This window comes from Clupea harengus, chromosome 22 (assembly GCF_900700415.2).
Source record: "Clupea harengus chromosome 22, Ch_v2.0.2, whole genome shotgun sequence".
NCBI classification, from domain to species: domain Eukaryota; kingdom Metazoa; phylum Chordata; class Actinopteri; order Clupeiformes; family Clupeidae; genus Clupea; species Clupea harengus.
Window position 1 is genome coordinate 25488528 of NC_045173.1, and position 21549 is coordinate 25510076.

General features: G+C 41.0%; 1 protein-coding gene across 1 annotated transcript; it reads left to right on the forward strand.

Moving 5' to 3' along the window:
* Positions 1-1764: 1764 nt before the first annotated feature.
* Positions 1765-14538, forward strand: LOC105906123 (NACHT, LRR and PYD domains-containing protein 1 homolog). The gene is made up of 14 exons (XM_031559457.1): positions 1765-1849; positions 3789-3869; positions 4380-4538; positions 4971-5012; positions 5118-6801; positions 7535-7618; positions 8012-8179; positions 8407-8469; positions 12371-12532; positions 12747-12809; positions 12942-13076; positions 13176-13343; positions 13727-13828; positions 14267-14538. The coding sequence occupies exons 2-14, from the start codon at positions 3848-3850 to the stop codon at positions 14481-14483; spliced, it is 3069 nt and encodes a 1022-aa protein (XP_031415317.1). The 5' UTR covers positions 1765-1849; positions 3789-3847; the 3' UTR covers positions 14484-14538.
* Positions 14539-21549: the final 7011 nt, after the last annotated feature.

Consider the following 21549-nt stretch of genomic DNA (forward strand, 5'->3'; position numbering starts at 1 on the left):
GAGGACGGCAGTGTAGACCGACTACGCCACCCAGTTTATAGAGATGGGCCTCTAGTTTAAAGTTCTAGTGTTTAGGTTCTTTGTTTGGTGGGAGCAGCACTACAGATTCATCCAGACTTCGTTTCTGATACAAAAATATACAATTTATTACAAGCACTAAAATATAAATACAACACAAGTCCATATGAATCAGGCCGTAGGCCACTGCCGAAGGAACCACAGTCTACAATGTCCAAGAGTCCGCCGTATCCAAAGTCCGCAAGCAAAGTCCGTCAGCATCCACCACCGCACCACAGCTGCTCACGTTGGTCTGTCAATCACGCACACTCGCACGCACACAGAGAGAGAGAAATCGCCAGTATCTCCACAAGTAGCAATACACACTCACAGCAAACAGAAAATAAATAGCCAACACACGAAAAGGTAATAATATCAACCAAAAGTAAATCCACCCAAAGAAAATAGCTACTTGTGATAGTCCGTGAAACTCTACTCTGTATGGTGCTAATACGTAATTCTTCAGTTTAATAGCGGACAAGGCACACTCACCATTGAACCGAGAGCAGACGAATCTCGCTCTCAGTCAATATTTAATCAGGCTTCTCTCAGTCAAACGGACGACTCCGGTCAGCTCTTTCCTGGCAACCCACGAACGCAGACGACGGGGATCTCCCCGGCCTCCACTCCAAAGCAGTAGGGAAACAATCAACTTCGGATCTTGTTTAACAGACGTCCGGTAATCCAGCAACGCCAACAACTACAAAAGCTCTGTCCCAGACTTGGTTCCTCCGTCCTCTCTAGTAATCCTGCTTTACGTCCAGCCTTCACAGACTATTCAGTGTTCATGTTAAAAAGGGGCTCAATCAGACATAATTATCTGCACCTGTACCATGCAATCAGATGTTTGCGAGGCGCACCAGTCAAGGGGGCGTTGCCCAGCAGAGTTCTGAAAGTGAGCGGTCCTAATTAAAAGAAACGGCAACTGCAGAACACAATAAGCAACATCATAACAAACATACAGTCACTCAACATCCACATAATACTCACATATGACACCAATGTCTACTAGTGAGTCATAATAAATAGTTCATATACTGTCAAAATGTATTTGATCGCACAAGACAAAATACAGAGATGCCCGTGGACTGCAATACCACTGGGAACCATGGTGGGGCGACATTTGAACACTACATGTTCAAAAGATGACGATGTCATCATCCTTCTTTCAGAGCTGAGAAACAGACATTACAGGGCTCCAATCTCACAGCTCAGGCTTCATACAGAGGGCGTCATGACCCTCTGGACAAATCTCTTACACATTCTGGGGATGTTTGGACTTACATTGACATTACTGTGTAGAAATCTGTTTTCACTTTGACATTAAAGAGGGCTTTTTGTGATGTTTTTGGTAAAAAAAAACGACTTATATTGACCATGATTTATTTATAAAAGCAATAAAAGGGTCAAACATCCAAGGGGGTGAATACTTATGCAAGGCACTTTACTCTTTCATCACTGCAACAGTTTAATTGCAAATAAAACACACTTTCCCTTGACCTCTATGAAGAAATATTCATTTCCCCACCGTGTCTGAAATTTTCTGCACACAATATTCCATTATATTTTTAGAATTTGCAGCGGGCCAATTAAAAATGCAGTTAGCTGCAGTTGGTTAGTTACTTTGGACAATCCTGTTATAGACACGCACACAGTACTGTATTGGACTTTGACAACATGGAAATGCTTGCATTCTGGGATAGAGAACTTCGCGGCAGTGAAGAAGTTACGCTCATGGTGAAAGCCTCTCTATTGTGTTACGCTTTTCCTCACACCCTCGAACGCAATTGCTGTAAGTTTTTTGGTTGTCTCACACTGTGGTTAATATGTTTATGTGACCTACGTTTAGTTTCAATGAGTTGTGTTAGTTCGTTGATATGCAAAATGAAATTATTAGTAATTTATGTTACGTGCTAATATATGACTGTTAGTGGCTTACATTAGCAGTTATTAGCCAGCTGTGCTGTAAAAATATAGTAACTTGCTGTGTTAGTTAAGAGACCTTCTAAGTCTTTTCTGTATCTGGTTTATTACAGATTCACTCATACGTTTTCACCTGTACATTTAGCGTATATGTTTTATTCAATGAAATGACACGATCATACGGCAGTGAAGGGAAATTAAAGTGTAGGATATGTAAGAATGGAATAGTTGTCCCAACGGCTCCTGCTGTGAGCTATCCAAATGGCATCAAATATGAAGTCCACATTTGTAACATGATGGTCAAATATGAGTTTGTTTGTGGCGTTCCTGAGAAGGCTCAATTTTTACTTCCATAGCCCTTGAGTTGATCTGGGGTGTTTAGGCCTGGGTGGAAGTTTACCACAACAGCCAATGGGCATAATAATAATAATTTTGGAAAATACTGGTATGTAAAACTGGCGATTGCTTTTGGTGTCTACTGCTTGGCCTATTTGCTCACTTTTGTAATTCCCTGACTGTTTCACTTACTTTCTTGCTACCTAACAGCTCTGACCTTTGAACATTTCCTGTTTATCTGATCAAAGTTCTTTCAAAGGTCGACCCATGTCCACATTTGGCAGCAGGCGTTGGCATCTCATCTCTCTCTCTCTTCCTTCCATTAAACACTGCTTTGTGCACAGATCTTTTTGTATTTCGGTCTTTCCTGTCCCCTCAAATACTCAGTCGGTTATTCAGTGTTATCGGAGAAATACCTCAGAGATGTTTATGATACTTTATCAACTTTGCCTCAGTGTGGCAGTGTGACATGTAGCTACACATGTTCACAGATTTAAATGGCCTCGACCCAGACCAAAGGACCCTTTTGGCCTCCATAAATGGTACTGACTGAAACAGAAACTTTTGCAAATGGATTTTAAGTTTCGTCTGGTCTGATAATAAGTAAGGGCTTATTATACAGTTACTTGCCAAAACAATAGAAGACATTCCTCCAAAATACCTCTTTTTAATGACTTAGTTGCCGTTTCGTGATTTCAGCTAAGAAATAAATAGTTCTTCAAGCAAATAGAACTTTTAAGTTTCAGGTGTTGCTTAGCAACCCATTACTCGCTGACTTCAAATTACAATGAGTCTGTTACGTTAAATGACCGGACTACTTGCGGAATGATATGAAAGATGTGAATTAGAAGCAAAAAAAACCGTTGCCAATGACAGTGGTCAATATCTTTTCGCAGCGGTGAATATCAGGAAATATTCACCGGCGAACGTTGGGATGGCCCATTCCCATTCATAGACATGTCATCCGTTGCCAGCACCCAAGATGATGCTCAGAGCGAACGTCAGTTTGCCCAAGAAGTAGCCGTTGAGAGTTACAATTAGTTGCTTAGTGATAGTCGATTACCACTAGTACGGCAACCCGTTGGAATGTTTCGTGGACGCCGTAGCCGTCCCCAACGTCACTGCTTAAAGTCCCTAATAACATCCTACTGTAGTCATGTGACAATCTGTATTACCCAGTGTGTGTGGAACGTTCTTGATTAGGCAGTGTGTGTGGAACATTCTTGATTGGGCATTTTGTCAAGACATGTCTTGGGTCTAGTGGCCTGACATGTCTTAGAAGAACATAGAATACCCTACAAACTACTTACTACAGGTGCGTCTCTACGGCGGCTAAAGTAAAGTGTAGGATATGTAAGAAATAAATTGTTATCTGTGAGTGAGACTTCTGTCTGTCAGCAACAGATTGTAAGAATCAAAATATATTATCAATGTACGTTAAATTTGTTGGCATTTATTAATTTGTATTGTAGATGTTCTAACTCCCGAGGGCTTGACTTAATGACGACCTAGTTCAACAGCAGTTACACTCATGGAGTCATCCTTAAAGAGGGGTAGGTACCCAACCTTACCTTGATTTTCATCTTGACAATAGGCTAATACTGTAGTGATGAGCAGAGTCATGGCTAATATCAGCATTTTCCACACCATTTATTTAAACAAAAGGACAACTGACACATAATGGCAAACAAGCAGGGATCTTAGACACACACCACAGACCGCCGTCAAGTCATCCGACCCGTTTTTTATTTCTGTGGTCACCGCACATCTTATGTTTACGGTGTCCATTGACTTCCATTCACTTTATGTCCATTTTGCTCAACTGCTCTTACTCACGCTTTTGGAATAATGTATGCATCGTTTCACTTTTATAATACACTACCATACCTGAAGGACATATACACATCGAATGGATCAGAACTACAGTAACAATTGTCAGAAATATTAATCTAAAACTACGACCCAGTCTAAAGCCCATTGGATCTGACAAGTTTTGTAGTAAGGGATGTGAGTCTCTAGTGCTGCTGTTTGTTAGGTCTGCTTTCTGTTTGAATCCTTGGCAGGAGAGGACCCAGAAGAGGCTGCAAGTGGCTCCTCTCCTGAAGCTCAGGATGGGAAAATTGTAGCTCAGGGTGGAAGCCATGTCTTAGTTCCAACACTGACGGGCAATACCGTTCAAGGAAACATCAGCATCAACTCAAACATTCATCATCATTATCATGGTAAGAAAAAGACATTGGATTCAACAGTAAATGATCTATTGATGTCCTGGTTTGAGTGTTAATACAGAAGACATGTTTCATCTGCAGTGCTGACACACACTCACAGGGAGTGTGAACATCAGATGTGTATTATAGCGTTAGCTCCAGGTACTGCTAGTCCAGTGACATGTAGGGGTGTGAAGAAGAGAGGTCAAAATTAACCCTGGACACAGTATGACTCCATTCAGTGAAGCTCAGTTGTGTAGAATCATGCAAACTGTTCTAGACAGTAAGCAGCATGCAAACCATGAGTAGGAGTAGGAGAGACCATCCTCTCCAACCCAGTAGTGTCTCTGGTCAAGCCCAGAAATGTCCTTTTGGGAAAACCGTTCCAGTGGATGTCCACCTCATCCTTTTCATCCAAATTCATTTCATCCTCTTTATTCCCTGAAGGTCTTGGGGTTTCTGCTCCGGCAACACCACCACAGGACCCTGGTAAATTCAGATTTGATTAAATTACTATATCATTATATTAAATTAAAACTGAAAAAATAATTAAAAATAATAGTCAATGTTGTGTGTAAAAATGTTCTTTTGTAGATCATACCTCTAAAATAAATGAATACAAGACATCCGTCTGCTCCGAATATAAAAAAGTGAAGGAGTATAACTCTGGACCTGGTGAGAATGTGCTGCTGGCTGATCGCTACACTGAGCTGCTGATCGTTGAGAAACCAAGAAAGCAGAGTGAAAGAGAGGAGGAGATCCGTTGTAGAGGAAAACATCACCAGCAGGTCTTAAAAACCAGGGCCAGTGAAGCGCACAGAAGAATCACTGTTGACCAGTTGTTCAAACCTGATGACGGTGGAGAGGTTCCAAAGGCAGTCATTCTGCAGGGCCACTCTGGACATGGCAAATCCTTCACTTCTCAGAAGATCATGTACGACTGGGCCTCAGGAAAAGTATTCCAAGATCTGGTCCACCTTGTTCTTCACCTTGAATGCAAAAATTTTAATGAAATCTCAGAGGCATGCAGTCTGGTGGATCTCCTGGGATACTGTCCAGGCTTCACAAGTGAGACAGAAGAGGTGCTGAGGGATTCAACAATGAAAGTGCTCTTCCTCATTGATGGCTTTGATGAGCTCAAGTTCTCATTTGAGAAAACTTGCGGAGTGCCACCTAAAGACCCTTTTAGAGAAGCTCCTGTTGAGGCCACTCTGAGTGCTCTGCTAAAGGGGCTTCTCCTGCCTAAGTGCCTCCTGCTAGTCACCACCAGGTCCACAGCTTCAGACAAACTGAGCAGGCTGCTCAGTTCTTCTCAGCGTTTCACTGACATCCTAGGCTTCACTGAGGAGGAGGGGGTGAAGAAGTACTTCCAGAGGTTTTTCAAAGAAGAACTGCTAGCCAAGAAAGCCTTTGACTGTGTGAGGACCAACGAGACTTTGTACACTGCCTGCTCCATCCCCGTTATCTGCTGGATCACCTGCACAGTTTTCAGGGAGCAAGAAATGGACATCATTAAGGAACTAAAAACAACCACCTCTATATTTGTACACTTTGTGACCACTCTGCTGGAGCATCACTGCCAGGGTTTGGGTCAGCCTGAAACACTGCTGAGGAGCCTGGGCCAGCTTGCAGAGAGAGGGTTACAGGAACATCAGGTCCTGTTTGATGAGAAAAGTTTGTCTGAGGCTTTCCCTGATCCATCACAAGCAACCAAATACAATCCTTTCCTCTGCAAACACTTGCAAACCATCAATGTCAAACAGGAAAGAAAGTACAGTTTCATGCATCTGAGCTTCCAGGAGTTCTTCACTGCTTGCCAGTACCTGATGTTGGAGAATGAGGAAGAGGCACTTGACAAACTAAAGGAGTTGTTAGGAAACGTTAAACGTTTTAAACCTGTTGTTCAATTCCTTTTTGGGCTTTCAAACAAAGACATTGACCCACACCTGAAAAAGCAGTCCTGGCCATCCATTCAAGATCATCTGCAGGAGTGGCTTCTAAGCATTTTACAAAATAAGAGCATGGGTGCTGGGGATATGCTGCATCTACTTCATTGTCTCTATGAGCTCCATGAGGATGACTTTGTAAGGAAAGCCATTAGATGCTGGAGAGAGATTTGGTTGATCAACACTGCCCTGACAAGCACAGACTGCTTGGTGCTGCTGTACTGCCTGCAGTGTTGCCCGACCATCAGAAGCCTGAAGCTCACAAGGTGCGACATAACAGCAGATAAGCTGAGGATGCTGCAGCCTGCACTGAGCAGGTGCGAGGAGCTGGGGTGAGTGTCTCTGAAGAGAGAAATGCGTCTTCAGATTGCATAATATACATTCATATCAGGTGACCAAGATTAGCACAATATTATACAGATTGCCTTCCATAATATGTTAGAACTAGAATGGATATTTTCACACAGCACTACAACACCTTGCAATCATTTCACCACAAGTATAACTGTGCAACAATTCAATTAAAGTAAATTGTTTCCTCAGAGTCAAGGGCCAAAAAGACCTTTATGCGACTTTGAATATTTTTGTAATATTCCCCAAAAAATGATTATACATAGTATGAATATGAAATGAATATACAAAAGAGATTTGATACCAGGTGAGGGTATGAGTAAATGTGAAAGGAAGTCTTGGAGTCTTGAGATTTTACACTCTGTATCACCAGTCTACTGTTTTTTCAAACATTCAAGAAATTCACAGTCTCAACATATTCCTTTCATGCTCTGTATCAAAACAGCTCTGCTCTTTTTCTGAGCCTTTGACTTGTTAACTTATCTGTTGCTGTAATAATATGAATACAAGTACTGAAGTACAAAATGTCACACCAGCCAGTGGATTTGAATGTGAGTAGTTCTACTCATGGGGTACTCTGGCCATGTGGAAACATCTGGCCATCAGTGTTTTCATACGTTCTGCTTCATCTGTGTGTCGTGCTTTTGTCTGTTTGTGAGAGAGCTGATCTGTTGTGGTTGAATGGTCTGATGGCTGTCTTCATATTGTTGAAAGGTTAACTGTGTGGAGGCTGTCAGATGCTGATGTTGGTGTCCTGATCTCAGCTCTGGGGGAGGGGACGATCCTGGCTGAACTGAGGTAATCAGTTTACATTTGTGATTTGTGATTATATAGAATTTGTACAACTTCTATCTTTTAAACTGTATATTAGGTAGAGCAAATATAGTGTGTTCCTTGTGTTATATGCTTGTTGTCTTCCCTTTTGTTTGTGCCGTCCAGGACTGAATCCAGTTTCTACCCAGTTTAGCTTTGTAGTGTTGGGGAGTACATTTACATTTACATTTAGTCATTTAGCAGACGCTTTAACAAATCTGCCATCCTGTCTTCCTTAGACATAATTGATCTTAATAACAAACGGGTCAGGGTTAATTAAATTAAAGAGAACATGAACACACATCTATAATGCGTGAGTGCATAATAAATAGACCAGAAGAGATAGATTTAGATTGGTCTGTATGTGCTCATTCACAGCGTGGCAGGGAGCAGCCTCTCACCTGAGAGTGTGGAGCAGGTCTTCAGAGCTCTCTACAGACAAAAGTCTGTGGGTAAAGTCCATCTGTCTGTGACGACCATCACTGTCACCACCCCAGCCCTGTGCTTGGAATTCATTCAGAACACAAAGACGTGCCCTCACCTGTGGTGAGAACAGCAAGATTGCTAAAATAATGAATCATAATTGATTGACTTATTATCATTGATTTACAGTCAAGGTTGATTAACTGCAAGGTTCTCTGTGTGTGTGTGTGTGTGTGCTGAATGGTATATTTCTATCATTTGGTGGTGTACTCTGATAGGCGAGAACCAATTACCTCTGTGTTTGTTCTTTAATTGGTCAGTCTCCATTGACTCTGTGCTCTGATTGGCAGGCTTGAGGTTAATTCAAGTCCACCATCCTCTCTCTCTGTGAAGAAAGACTCCAGAGGCCTCAGGTAAAATCTCCCTTCATGAGAAGCTTCACTGTCTGTGTTAACAGTGTTGTATGTAAACGTTACAGGTTGCACCTGAAGAGTGAGTATTGTTATGTGTAAAATACTAAACTAAGCCCTCATGTGCTTGTGATGTAAAATGTAAAATCACTATTGCCTTCCATAATATATGAGAAATAGAATGGATATTTTCACACAGCACTAAAACACATCGCAATCATTTCATTACAAGTATGACTAATTATAAGGTACAACAATACAAGAGGTGATCAAAGAGGAGAAAAACTGAACCATTTCATAAGTCAAGTGCCAGATAGACATTTTATGCAGCCAGGTTATGCAACCTTGAGTATTGTTGTAACATTCCCAAAAAATAATATACATATGACTCCTATATGAACCACATGCAAACACAAAACACCAAAGGTCCTCTGTGGTTTTGTCAGGTTGTGGGCAGGTGTTAGTAGGAACGCCACCCTTGCTCCTGTCAGTTTTTGACAGCATGCAGTGCCATCATTTCAGTGAGACTGATACCTATTTTATACTCCCAGCACAAAGCATCAAAGTCATGCTGGGTCAGAACAGTAATCATTCCATCCCTTATATCTTATAGCTGTTAGAGCACCACATGTGGGTCTGGAGTAGGAGTGGGCGCTACACCGGTATGAAAGTCACTACCGGTATTGTGCTGCGCCATGATATGGATTTTGCTATACCGTGGATACCGGTATATATTCATAAATTCTAATTTGGCATTCATGTTGTTTTGTTCAAAATTTCAATTGAGTGATAGTAGTTAGTAGCTACATCTATTTTTTACTTTAATCTAACCTCTTACGAAAAAAAGAATGTATGTAAATATGTTGAACTATTTTTATGAGCAGGCGTTGCATGTAATTGTTGCGTGCAAGTAGTGCTAGCAACAAACAAGCATGCAGGCAGCAGCAGTTAGTAGGCAAGCTAAGTACTAATATATATATAGCTTATTATAAGTGCAAAAGTGAACAATCGAGGATGAGCGAAAACACGCAGAAAGTGATGTTGCTCAAGAGCAGGATGATGACGAATTGGTTAAAAGAAAGGAGGCACCTCTCTCGTTTGGTAATGGTTTGGGTTCAAAATCTCCAACCTTGACCAAAAAACAATACTATGCAAGTGGTGTCGGCGTGTTGTTTTAGCCAAAGGTGGAAACACCACAACCAGCAACCCCAATGCGTGAAAAAGTTAGCCCAGGAGCTCGCCCGAAGACAAGCCAGACTCCAGTGAAGTGCGGTAAGGTTCGTGGCTGTTGAGGCACTGGCTATGTCTCAAATCGCGTACTTGCGCACTTCAAACACTGACTTTCAGGGCGTAGGGTGTTCACACTCACAAAACCAGCAGAATTCAGGGCACTGAAAGTACCCGGATTGCGCACTGCAAACGGTCCAAAAATGCAGTGTGAAACGATGGACACTTCTCGCCCTAAACGGTAGGGCTACAACTAACGATTATTTTGGTAATCGATTCATCTATCGACTATTTTTTCGATTAATCGACTATTCTAATGATTATTTCCCATAGCAAATTAGACTATTGACTCAAAATGTTGGAATTTGAACTTCAAATGTATTTGAGTAACAAGTTATACAAATGTTATCATCATAATAAATACATTAAATAGTAATACAAATTAAAGTGCAAATATGCTTTTAAAAGTAACTCAAAATAGCAATCAAGCCTCTGTAAGTGCAAGATAACTCAACATATGAAATATTTTTTTCCCACAAGCTTTTGTTTGAAGAATGCTAAGTGGAGGAGGTTGAATGAAAAGACAGGCTATTCTGATAATTCACTGAGTTACTACATTGCACTTAACTGAAATAGCGTTAGCAAACATCCTCCATGAGACGTTCTGTTTTCCAACATGTAAGTGTAAACCTTACCATAAGTTATAGATACAGTATATGTCTATGATAATTGCTGCTAGATGCTCACTGCTTCCACAGCTCATTTTCCTTAAAATACAGAAAATTAATCTAAACTATCAAAATAGTGCTTCTTTAACTACCAATAATTGACCATCATTGAGAAAAATGACAAAACTGTTTCTGTTAGCTATATCTGACATGCCGCAGCTGGTAAAGCTAGCTTGATTTATTGTTTCCATGGTAACATGAGCCGTATCAGAATATTTCGCTTTTCTGTTGGCCATTTCTGGTATGCAGCACATGCACAAGGTATGAGAACGGAGGGCAAAGAAAACGGTGCATGGTCTAGGTCATGCATATTGCAAATTGTGTATATGTACAACAATTTGTATATTTGAATGTGTATATTTCATTGCTATAGAAATATAGAAAGCGGGTGTTTGATGGTCGTTTACATTTGTCGTCTTTATCAGAATCTACCCCATGCACATCGTTTGACCATTTTTGTTCAACTTACATTACAACAAACCCCATAAAACAAGAGAAGAATCACAGTTTCTAAAGCTACTCTATGGACTTGTAAACTCAAGATGTCCAAGTGCAGCTGTTACTAAACTGCCATTGGCTCGTCTGCGTTCGAGGGGCGGGGCTTAGCGATAGGTCAATTATGTACACTATATGGGTGGTAAACCCATACAGGTTTGTTTTAATTTTATAGTGTTCCGTGAATGAACTCTTTTCACGACAATTAAGCAATCCTAATTTCCCTATAAATATCCCTATAATTCCCAAAGCCTAAATAGACCAATCCAACAGTATAGCAATTGACAATGAAAGAAACAATCTCCTCTTGCTTAGTAAAAACAGAAATGTTTACTTATGTAAAATATTAAACTGAACAACCGTAGGTCACCTTGACCGTTATTCAAAAGCTATGTAGCCTTGAGCTCTACCAGCTCAGGCTACTATGCGGCTAAAATTAGCCTAGTGTTCCAGGATACAAACAAATGGCAAATTAAAATATTCAAAAGGCATGAAACACAAAAATACACAAATAGAAATAGAAACAGTCACATATAACAGTCAAAAAGTAAAAGTACACAGATATTTACAGTCCTACGCTATGCCGGCATAACCTCTATTTCCCCCTAACGTTGCAGACCTGTCCGTAGCTTGTGTGCGGTAGGACCACAAATGAACGCCCGCTTCGCTCGTGAGCAAACAAAAAAGGGATGAACCCTTTACCTCAAGGCGTTGGGAAACCGGAAGGGAAAAACAATGGAGAGTCCGGTATATGTAGAGCCCGGTTTGTGGCAACCTGTTAGCTCTCGTGCCAATCCTCCTGTCTCGGCACCTCAGCAGCTCGTCCACGTCCCGTGTACACTCAGGACGTTGTAGGTGACAGCCTCTGTGCTCAAGCACACAAGCTACAATCGCGCTCAGGCCAGGCTAGTAATGTTAACTGCCATAATCTGAAAATGATGCATTTAATCTTCCATCAGTACGGGTCGTGTTTATCGTTGCAGAAGGCCCTTTTTTAAGGATAGGTTAGCCAAAGGGATGTTGGATGGCCCTATTGCATGTAGCTTCGTTTAAGACGTTGATCTACATTTCAATTTGGCTGCTAGAATGTAGCCCAATTCATTGACAAAATTAAACTGTAGAGAGAAAACACTTGTACAACTTCTATGTTTTCAATTCTACATTAGGTAGAGCAAATATAGTGTGTTCCTTGTGTTAAATGTCTGTTTTATACCCTTCTGTTTGTGCCGTCCAGGACTGAATCAAGTTTCTACCCAGTTTAGCCTTGCAGTGTTGGGGCTTAACATTAACAAATCTGCCATCCTGTCTTACTTCGACATAGTTGATGTTAATAACAAACGGGTCAGGGTTAATTCAAGTAAAGAGAACATGAACACACATGTATAATGCGTGAGTGCATAATAAAGAGACCATAAGAGAAAGATTGAGATTGGTCTGTATGTGCTTATTCGCAGCGTGGAAATCAGCAGCCTCTCACCTGAGATTGTGGAGCAGGTCCTCAGTGCCCTCTCCAGACAAAAGGCTGTGGACAAAGTCTATCTGTCTGTGAAGACCATCGCTGACACCACCGCAGCCCTGTGCTTGGACTTCATTCAGAACACAGAGACATGCCTGAAGTGAGAACAGCAAGATTGCTCAAATTAACTGATTATCATAGCAGTCAAGGTTGATTAACTGCAAGGTGCTGAACTGATTGTGTATGTGTGTGTGTGTGTGCTGAATGGTATATTTCTATCTTTTGGTGGTGTACTCTGATAGGCGAGAACCAATTAACTCTGTGTTTGTTCTTTAATTGGTCAGTCTCCATTGACTCTGTGCTCTGATTGGCAGGCTTGAGGTTAATTCAAGGCCACCATTTTCTCTCTCTGTGGACAAAGACTCTAGAGGCATCAGGTAAAACCTTCCTTCAAGAGAAGCTTCACTGTCTGTGTTAATGGTGTATGTAAACGTTACAGGTTGCACCTGAAGAGTGAGTATTGTTATCTGTTAAATACTAAACTAAGCCCTCATGTGCCTTTGTTTCAGACTGGGTGTGAATTCACTGTTGTCTTCCACAATGTCACCTGTTTTACTTACCCTGTCACAAGCCGAAAGCCCAACCAGCGGCAGCTTTACCGACTTCATCGACAAGTTTTGCGATGCCACAGGTTTAAGAGCAAAGTAAGACTAAATTATTCAAAAATAATTAAAAGAAAACACATTTTACACACTTGAGTGTCTGGTATTATTCAGCCATGTTTTTGTTTGTATGTGTTGAAGTCCACATAGGTCTCCAGATGACTGTATAGGTGTTCTTGAGTCCTTCACTGAATGGGGGACTCTGCCTGGTCTGGAGGAGGTGAAGTTGGAGGTGAGCTGCCTGACTGAGAGCTGGGCCCACTGGATCCTCAACCTCATCCACACGTGCCCCACTCTGAAGGAAGTCAAGTAAGAGATACATCATCTTCTGTTTCTGTATGTAGTCTATGCATGGAGGGGTAGTGTGTATGGACACACTCTGTGCAGGACTGTGTGTGTGTGTGTGCTAGAGAGTGAAATATTTAATAAAAAACAGATATTGTATCTAAAGACATGTATTATGGTGTTTGAAATGTATTTGCTTTGGCACTGCTGCTTTGAAACAGTCCTGCCAATAAAGCTCAACTGAATTGAAGAGAGAGAGAGAGAGAGAGAGAGAGTGTGTGTGTGAGAGAGAGTGAGGGAGTGAGTTTGAATAAAAAAAAAACAGATATTGTCTGTGAGAGTGAGAGAGTGTGTATGTTTTTGTTGGAAGATCCATGACAGACTAAAGAAGTTTATTTTTATTTTAGGTTACAGGCTTCATTGGGTTTTAAGGTTTGCTTACTGGAGGAGGGGATCAGTCTTCTGCAGGAGTCCAATAGGCGTCCGGATTGTACTGTGACCCTCACTGGGTGTGTACTTCTACTGACTGACCTGTCTGTCTGTCTGACTCTTGATCTGTCTATCTGTTGGCCACTGTCTGACTGTTGATAAGAAACCCTCCTCTTACCCTTCCTCCACACACACACACACTGCCAGATAAAAGTACGTGATTGAATGGAAAATGTATGTCTTTTAATGCCTTAAAGACATCTTTGATGTTTTATCAGACAGATTTAGTGAATATGGAGAGAGGTGCTCCTGATGGAGAGCTGTAGGCGAGTGGGAGGTTTGTGTAGAGTTGTGATGTTTTTGTGTGTTTTATCCTTAAAGCTATAGGCGAGTGCGAGGTTTGTGTAGAGTTGTGATGTTTCTGTGTGTTCTATCCTTAAAGCTATAGGCTGGTGTGAGTTTTGTCGGGAGAACTAATGTGTTTCGATGTTTCGATGTCTCTGTTTTTCTCCATGAAGGAGGAGATGCACTAAACCTAGTGGTAAGTGTACTGAGGAAGATAACCCCCAACTGGGCTGCAACAAGAAGGTGAAGATCCAAATGAAGGGGCCAAATGTCACTGAGGAGATTGTGGTCTCTGATACCTGTACTGTAGCCGACATTAAGCGGCACTTAAGGGAAGCTTTCCGACCTTTCATGCAACTTTCACAAAAGGTTCAAATTCTTTCAGAATAGATTTCAAGATTTTATTGATTACTTGGAGGGCTCTTCATGGCCTCTCTCCTAGCTACATCTCTGATCTCTTAGTCTCGCACGTGCCGGAGCATTTGCAGTTAGGACCCCGAGGCTCTGGAACGATCTGCCTGAGGAAGTCAGGTTGGCAGAGTCTGTGACTTCCTTAGTCCCTTCTTAAAACACACTTTTATAGGAAAGTTCCTGGTTTTGCATGAGTTTTAATTTCCTTTGAATTGCCTTTTCCTTAAAAATTTCCTTAAAAACTAATTTTTAAGGAAATAAAAGGCAATTCAAAGGAAATTACATGAATATTTTCAAAGCAATTTGGCTTTGGGTGTGAGAAGTCGATCGAGTTATCTTCTGTCCCGTCGTTTGAAGCATACCTTTTAGCTACGGTATTGGTCTCTCATTATTGATCAATTCACGTTTTGATTGAAAGTCCAGTTATGAGAAATGCTTTAGCTTAGCTATAGAATCTTCCATTTTCGTAGTCAAGGTCAAACATAAGAAGAGTAACGGCAGAACAAGCATACACCCGACCGGTGGGCTCTCGCATGCTCCCTTTATTGAAGCAGGGGTACTGTTTGCCTCCTCTCCGTGCTTTTTCACTGCGGCTTTACGCCAGATCAGCAAAACTAAATAGGTTCTACGCATGCGCTCAACCCAGTTTGTGAAGGATTGCACAATCTGAGATGTATTGGTGGACCACTCTACTATTTTTGTATGGCTTATAATTGTTTTCATCTGTTTCCTTTTCAAACCTGATGATTTCATGTCTGTTTTAACTTGTTGTCCCCGTGGAGCACTTTGTAAATGGTGACTATAAATAAAGATTATTATTATATATTATCAATATTATATTGTATTATTATTGTGAATAGTCGATGTCTTTCCCCACTTCTTGCTTAGGCAACACGGGGTGGATTGAGCAAACTCATAAACGGTGTTCTGAACCCCATAACTCGGAGTAAGGTGCGACAGGTTTGCTCAGCGGTTTAGGGTTTATGCCAGGCTAGGGTACCCACGCTTCCTGGAATACCCCTCAGATGTGTCTGAGGGAAATATAAACACATACAGGAAGTGATATACCTATGAGAGAAATTAAATGATGCATTCAGGCAGTTTGTATTGGACCCCCAGATGGTGTTTCTGTCTCTCTCTATATATATATATACAGTGTATGTGTGTATATATATATATATATATATATATATATATATATATCTAGGGTTACATATCTAGCGTTATCTATACAGTATATATATATATAGATCATACCTTCTCCACTGACTTTTGTTGTCAATGGTATGAGCTTACAGTGTGCAGGGAAATGATGACTCTGTTGAACAGCCAACAAAGGACTTGAGCAGTTTAGAGGTAGGAATGGTGACTGTGAGTACACAGTCGCCATAGCCACAGCATCCTGGTACAGGCTGAAATCAATGGTTTCCCTATTTAATGGCTTTTTATGTGAGGTTGCTGAACGCATATTGAAGCTCATATTTGACAGCAGTCGATATATACAGTATAGTGTGTAGTAATTGCTGGGATTACTGTATCCTACAGTAAAATAGAAAAAGCTTCACTCAGCATTTTGATACTACTGAGGAAAGACTGGTTCAGACTATGGAGGGCAGAAGCTGTCAAGGCTGAGAGGGAGGGTCCTAGAAGGCCTAAAACGAGCTAACTTCCCAACACTCCATCACTTTGCCCTCTGAACACTGATAACAGCTGTTGTATTTCCAGAGGCAGAGAGAGAGAGAGAGAGAGAGACCTTTACTTTTGGCCATCAGTTTACCATAAGCTAATTATTGGTGTAAGAGCTATCTTGCTTGGTTCATGTCAGTAAACGTTTTATTGGCATCAACATAATTTGAAAAAATAACTATGGCCCTGGGGAGAATGGCCCCGAGTTCAATGAGAGATTTCACTCCAACCTAAACGTCACCTCCAGCTCAGTTCCTCTGACCATCCAGACTCTACAAGTGTCTGACTCTGCTGTGTACTACTGTGCTCTGAGGCCCACAGTGACAGCTGCACACTCAGCACTCACACAAAAACATAGGCTTCCCAGACACACAGACAGTATCTATTGATAGAGGTCTTCTTACTGATTAAAGAGTGTGATACTGTATTACTATAACAAGTTGATTTTGAAGTCGATTTGAAGTTTGAGGTAAGAAGTTGATAACAATTCACTTGTCATCTGAGAGAAACACACATCCCTATTAACAGATCAAATTGATGATGATAAACTATTCATCTGAAGTGAATTAACCTTTTCATTAAGGAATTATTCTTAGTTTAAAGCAGTGATTGGGACATGGATATAAATCACAGAAAACAATCAAATAGCCAAGAGATCATTTAAGCCATTGAGGAGAAATACTCTGAATGGCTAAGTGAGGCCACTGAGAGAATTGTCCAAACAAGAGTCATCATGAAACAAAAGTCCAAAAGGTTGGACTATGCTGGATACCAAGATGATAATGCAGTTAAACAGAATATGTGGAATTACTCCATTAGTAGAATTACTACAGTATTATGTGTTACGTGCACGGCTCAAATGCATGAATCATAAAGGGGAGGCCACGCAGAATTTATGATATAATAATAATAAGTTATTTATTAATGGTTACAGGTATATATTTATCTATAAATTATAAGCAAACATGTGGTGAATGTCAGTGTTGTGAATAGAAACCAAAGATGTAATGTAAAGTCAGTTAAATGGTAATCCAAAACAAACGACGACGATAATACAAAATCCTACGACAAAGATCCAAAACCAACGATCCAAAACAAACGAGTATCCAAAACCAATTACTATCCAACGACCAACGATAACCAAATGCCGGGAATCCAAAGCTCTCCCGTCTGCCGGCTGGCCAGGGCTTTTGTAGCCCATCCAATCAATGATACACCTGTCCTCAATCACCTGCTGTAGAGATAGAGAGAACAGGCATGCAAATATCACAGGGCGGGGGCCTAGACCCGCCAGGGTCGTAACATGTGTTACTATCCTGACCAGTAAAGGCACAGTGCAGCTCATGACCAATCCTCTCTACCAGTCAGGGGAGGAGCTGAACAGACAGACAGCATCATGGTGAGATCTGATGAAAGTGTCTGAGTGGAAAGAACTGAATCCACACAGATCTGCATACCAGCCTCACACATGAACGACACTATGTGCTCTACCATGATGATTCCTCTAACAGTGCTACTGTTTTCAACCTTCTTGGGTAGGAGAACTTCTATTTTACCTATATATTATACTGCACTATTAAATAGCTGAAATGATTGAAAAATAATGAATGTATTATTATTATTACATACTGATAATTGTGTAAATCCCTCTAATAAAAGGTAAGAGTGCTGGAAACTCTATTGTCCCTGTATTGTCCCTTGACCGCAACGCCAAATATTCAGGCTCGTTGGTATGGCAGTCAGAGTACATACTCATCTGTAGTGATGGCACATTGTCATAGTCCCCAACACTGCAGTGAAGCATGCAACAGAAGGAGAAAATGTTCAGCTCATCTGCAAGTACAATGGATCTGTTGACAGTCTGCACTGGTATCGCCAGTTCACGGACTCAGTGCCACAGTTTCTCATTCTGGATTATAAAGGCTACATAACCAATGCAACTCCTCCTGTTCCTGGGATATCAATCAAGCATGTCACAACAGCAAAGCAAGTTTCACTGGAGATCTCATCTGCTGAAGTCTCAGACTCTGCTGTCTACTACTGTAAGGTGACCATATTTGTTTGTGAAAAAGAGGACACTTCATCGCGGGGGACGGGGGGTGGTAGTGTATAGCATACACATGACCCGCCCCCTCCCCCCATGACGAAGTTTTGACATATTTTTCACATGCAGAAGACCCGGCCCCCTCCCCCGCGACAACATTTTGACATCTTTTCCACATGCAGAAGTCATGTGCTGTTGTAAACAATGCAACTAGTGGAAGCGGCAAGGTGCTCAGTGTTTCCAGATTGGAAATGGCGAAGTATCGTACCAAAGGCTCAAAATTATCGTCTTTGGAGGATAATTATCGTGCATCTGGCAACATTGAGTGGGCGGTCGACCAATGACAGTTCACTCTACAGTCAGAGCTCGCGCAAGAAGGTGGAACGTAAGGGAGATACCCTTTCCAAAACTTGTAAGGGGCGTAAAAGCTAGTTCATGAAGGACCCAGAGAAACACAAATATCCGACGAGGAAAAATCCTGGACAATTTTGGAATCCCTGCCGGACACATTTTCTCTCAAAAAGAGGACATGTCCGGGTAAAAGAGGACATCTGGTCACCCTATCTACTGTGCCCTGAGGCCCACAGTATCGGGAAACCCAGCTGCACTGAACAAAAACCCTCCCAGCTAAGATGGAGGGAAAAGGTATACAGATATTCCTTAAAAGGCACTGTGAACTGGACATGAATTTCTCAGCGTACTAATTCATTAAAACGTTTTGACTCCCACCCCCTTTCATCAAGCACAAATCAACAGTGAAAACTAAAATGTTCTGGACATCAATCAACACATCTAAAATGATGTCACAATAACACAAGATCCATGATACTCACTGTATGCTCCATAAAGCCATGAAGAAAACAATTGTGATCAGATTAGAGAAAAACATAATAACACAATACAAGAATACCGTGTCAGACTATCTATTCAATATATTGTGAATGATTCTCAGTAAAACAAAGTACCTATCTATGAAACAAATGGTCACTGTTTTTCCTCTTCAAACCTTCACACATAGATGAGACATACACAGTATGTATACTGTATGTGGGGGACACTTTATACTACAGCTGTCACACGTAGGATTTAGACCTTGACCTGTGATCGCTGCCTTTTCATACAACATTGTGATCATGCTCTTTCTACTGTTTCTTCTTTTAACAACCTCAGGTGGATTTCAGGAGCCTACTCTAAAGTTTTGTGGGAAATACTTTTCAGGGGGGAAAAAATTATTATGGTCTCAAAGGTAGGGAATGAAAGAATATAATAAAACAAAAGAATAACAATTCCACCCTTACTTTTGCAGGTGACAGTTAACAAGATGGTGTCGCTCCATCCATCCCACGAAGTCATTGCCTCAGCGGGTGAAACAGCTTCTCTCTCCTGCACATCCAGTGCTGCTGTGGACAATCTGCAGTGGAATCGGCACAATCTAGGATCTAATGTCCATTCATCATTCTCTTGTTGGAATCCACTGACTTCAAGGTGGAATCAACTCATCCTCAACTCTTCCTGAAGTGTAGAAAGACTCTGATCTGAATATCTCATCTGCTGAAGTGTCAGACTCTGACATCTACTACTGTGCCCTGCAGCCATAGACATCCGCAGTGCCTGATTTATATGATTGAACATGTCAACGCTGACAAGACAGATTTTAAGTGTATTTTTTTAAGTAAACAAAAAATTATGATTTGTATAGAAATATTTAGCCAAAAATGCAATGTCAGCTTGTTCATTTCTATCCATATGACTTGAGGAATGATGTAATAAACCCTTTTGTCCATGAAGTGTTATGTCTCTGTTGTGTCTGATGATCTTGTGATGACCAACACAACTGCTCTCTATATAAGCCTCTCTTTTGAATTTCCTCTTTTGGGGTACTTCACACACTTAGAATGGATCCTCTCACTTACCTACTTACTGCACTGAAATTTTATTTCAGGACAAATTAATTGTTTTATCTCTGCAATGTAAACAATTCACCACATGGTGGCAACACAGGTCTAGTCTGTGACTGACTACTTTAGTACATAACGTCTGATCTTACTGCATCACTCAGTTTGAATAATCTTTGGAGTATTTCATGGTTCAGGAATTTCATTCAATTCAAATTTGACTGAATTTATTTTCTTATCTTTTGAGTAGAAGATAAATTGCAAGTTTTTACTGTGCCACTTTGCTTTGAAGCTCATACGTAAATACAAGCCTGATACGGCACTCAATCATCTGGATCTGATATGTGTCCATGTAGGATGGGCGGAGTTGAACATGTAACTGACTGTGAGAGAAAAGATTAAGGAAAGCATGGTTGCAGATATCTCCTCAGTTTTGTACTGGCAATCTACTGGATAGCACAAAGGCTTAGAAAAAAACATGATGTTTTGGGTTCAAAAGTTTTTTATACCTGTCTTCTGCATACTTGGTACGGTAGTGCTTATATTGTTTTTCTCTATTTAGATATATTTAAATGTTTTCAGTGCATGATTACAAACTCTTAGTGGTGTTCTGAGCCAGAGGTGTTTCTTTTAGGATGCAGAGGGCAGGACGCTGTGGAACAGCCAGAAGGGGAGATGGTTCACATTGAGGGAGGAATGGTGACTCTCAACTGTGGATACAAAACAACTAGATCAACACAAGACCAAAGGACTTCCCCAAATTTATACTAAGAAGAGATAATTATGGAAATGGGGAAAATGGCACTGAGTTCAATGAGAGATTTCACTGTAAACTAAACGTCACCTCCAGCTCAGTTCCTCTGACCATCCCGAATCTACAAGTGACTGACTCTGCTGTGTACTACTGTGCTCTGAGGCCCACAGTGACAGCTGCACACTCAGTGTTCATACAAAAAGAGTGTCTGACCTCAATCTTTTCTCACAGTGTGCATGTTAAGAAATCAGATGCTATGCACTATAATACTAAGATCATTCACAAAACCAGCCAAAATGGATTTTTGGAATTCAAGCAACTCATTGGCTGATTATTATGCATAGATTCCATTTCTGATATCAGTTCTCATAGATTACACATGTGCCTGTATTTGGAAGCAACAGCCCCAGTTTCCAGTTTCATTAACATGGATCTAAAATGGCCGAACAATTATATTTATTTATCTTAGGTTACTGCTGTCATCACCATACTTTGTCAAAAGTACGTAGTTGTAACTGAGCCTGTATGTGATGATCAGTATGTGATAGACTGAGCTGAGAGTAGCCTTCCTTTATCTGCTTCCCATGTTATACTTAAGTCTTTCGTGTCATACACTCACACGTTATACAGAATAGTTCCTAAGAAGGTGCTCACCAAGAAGGTGAC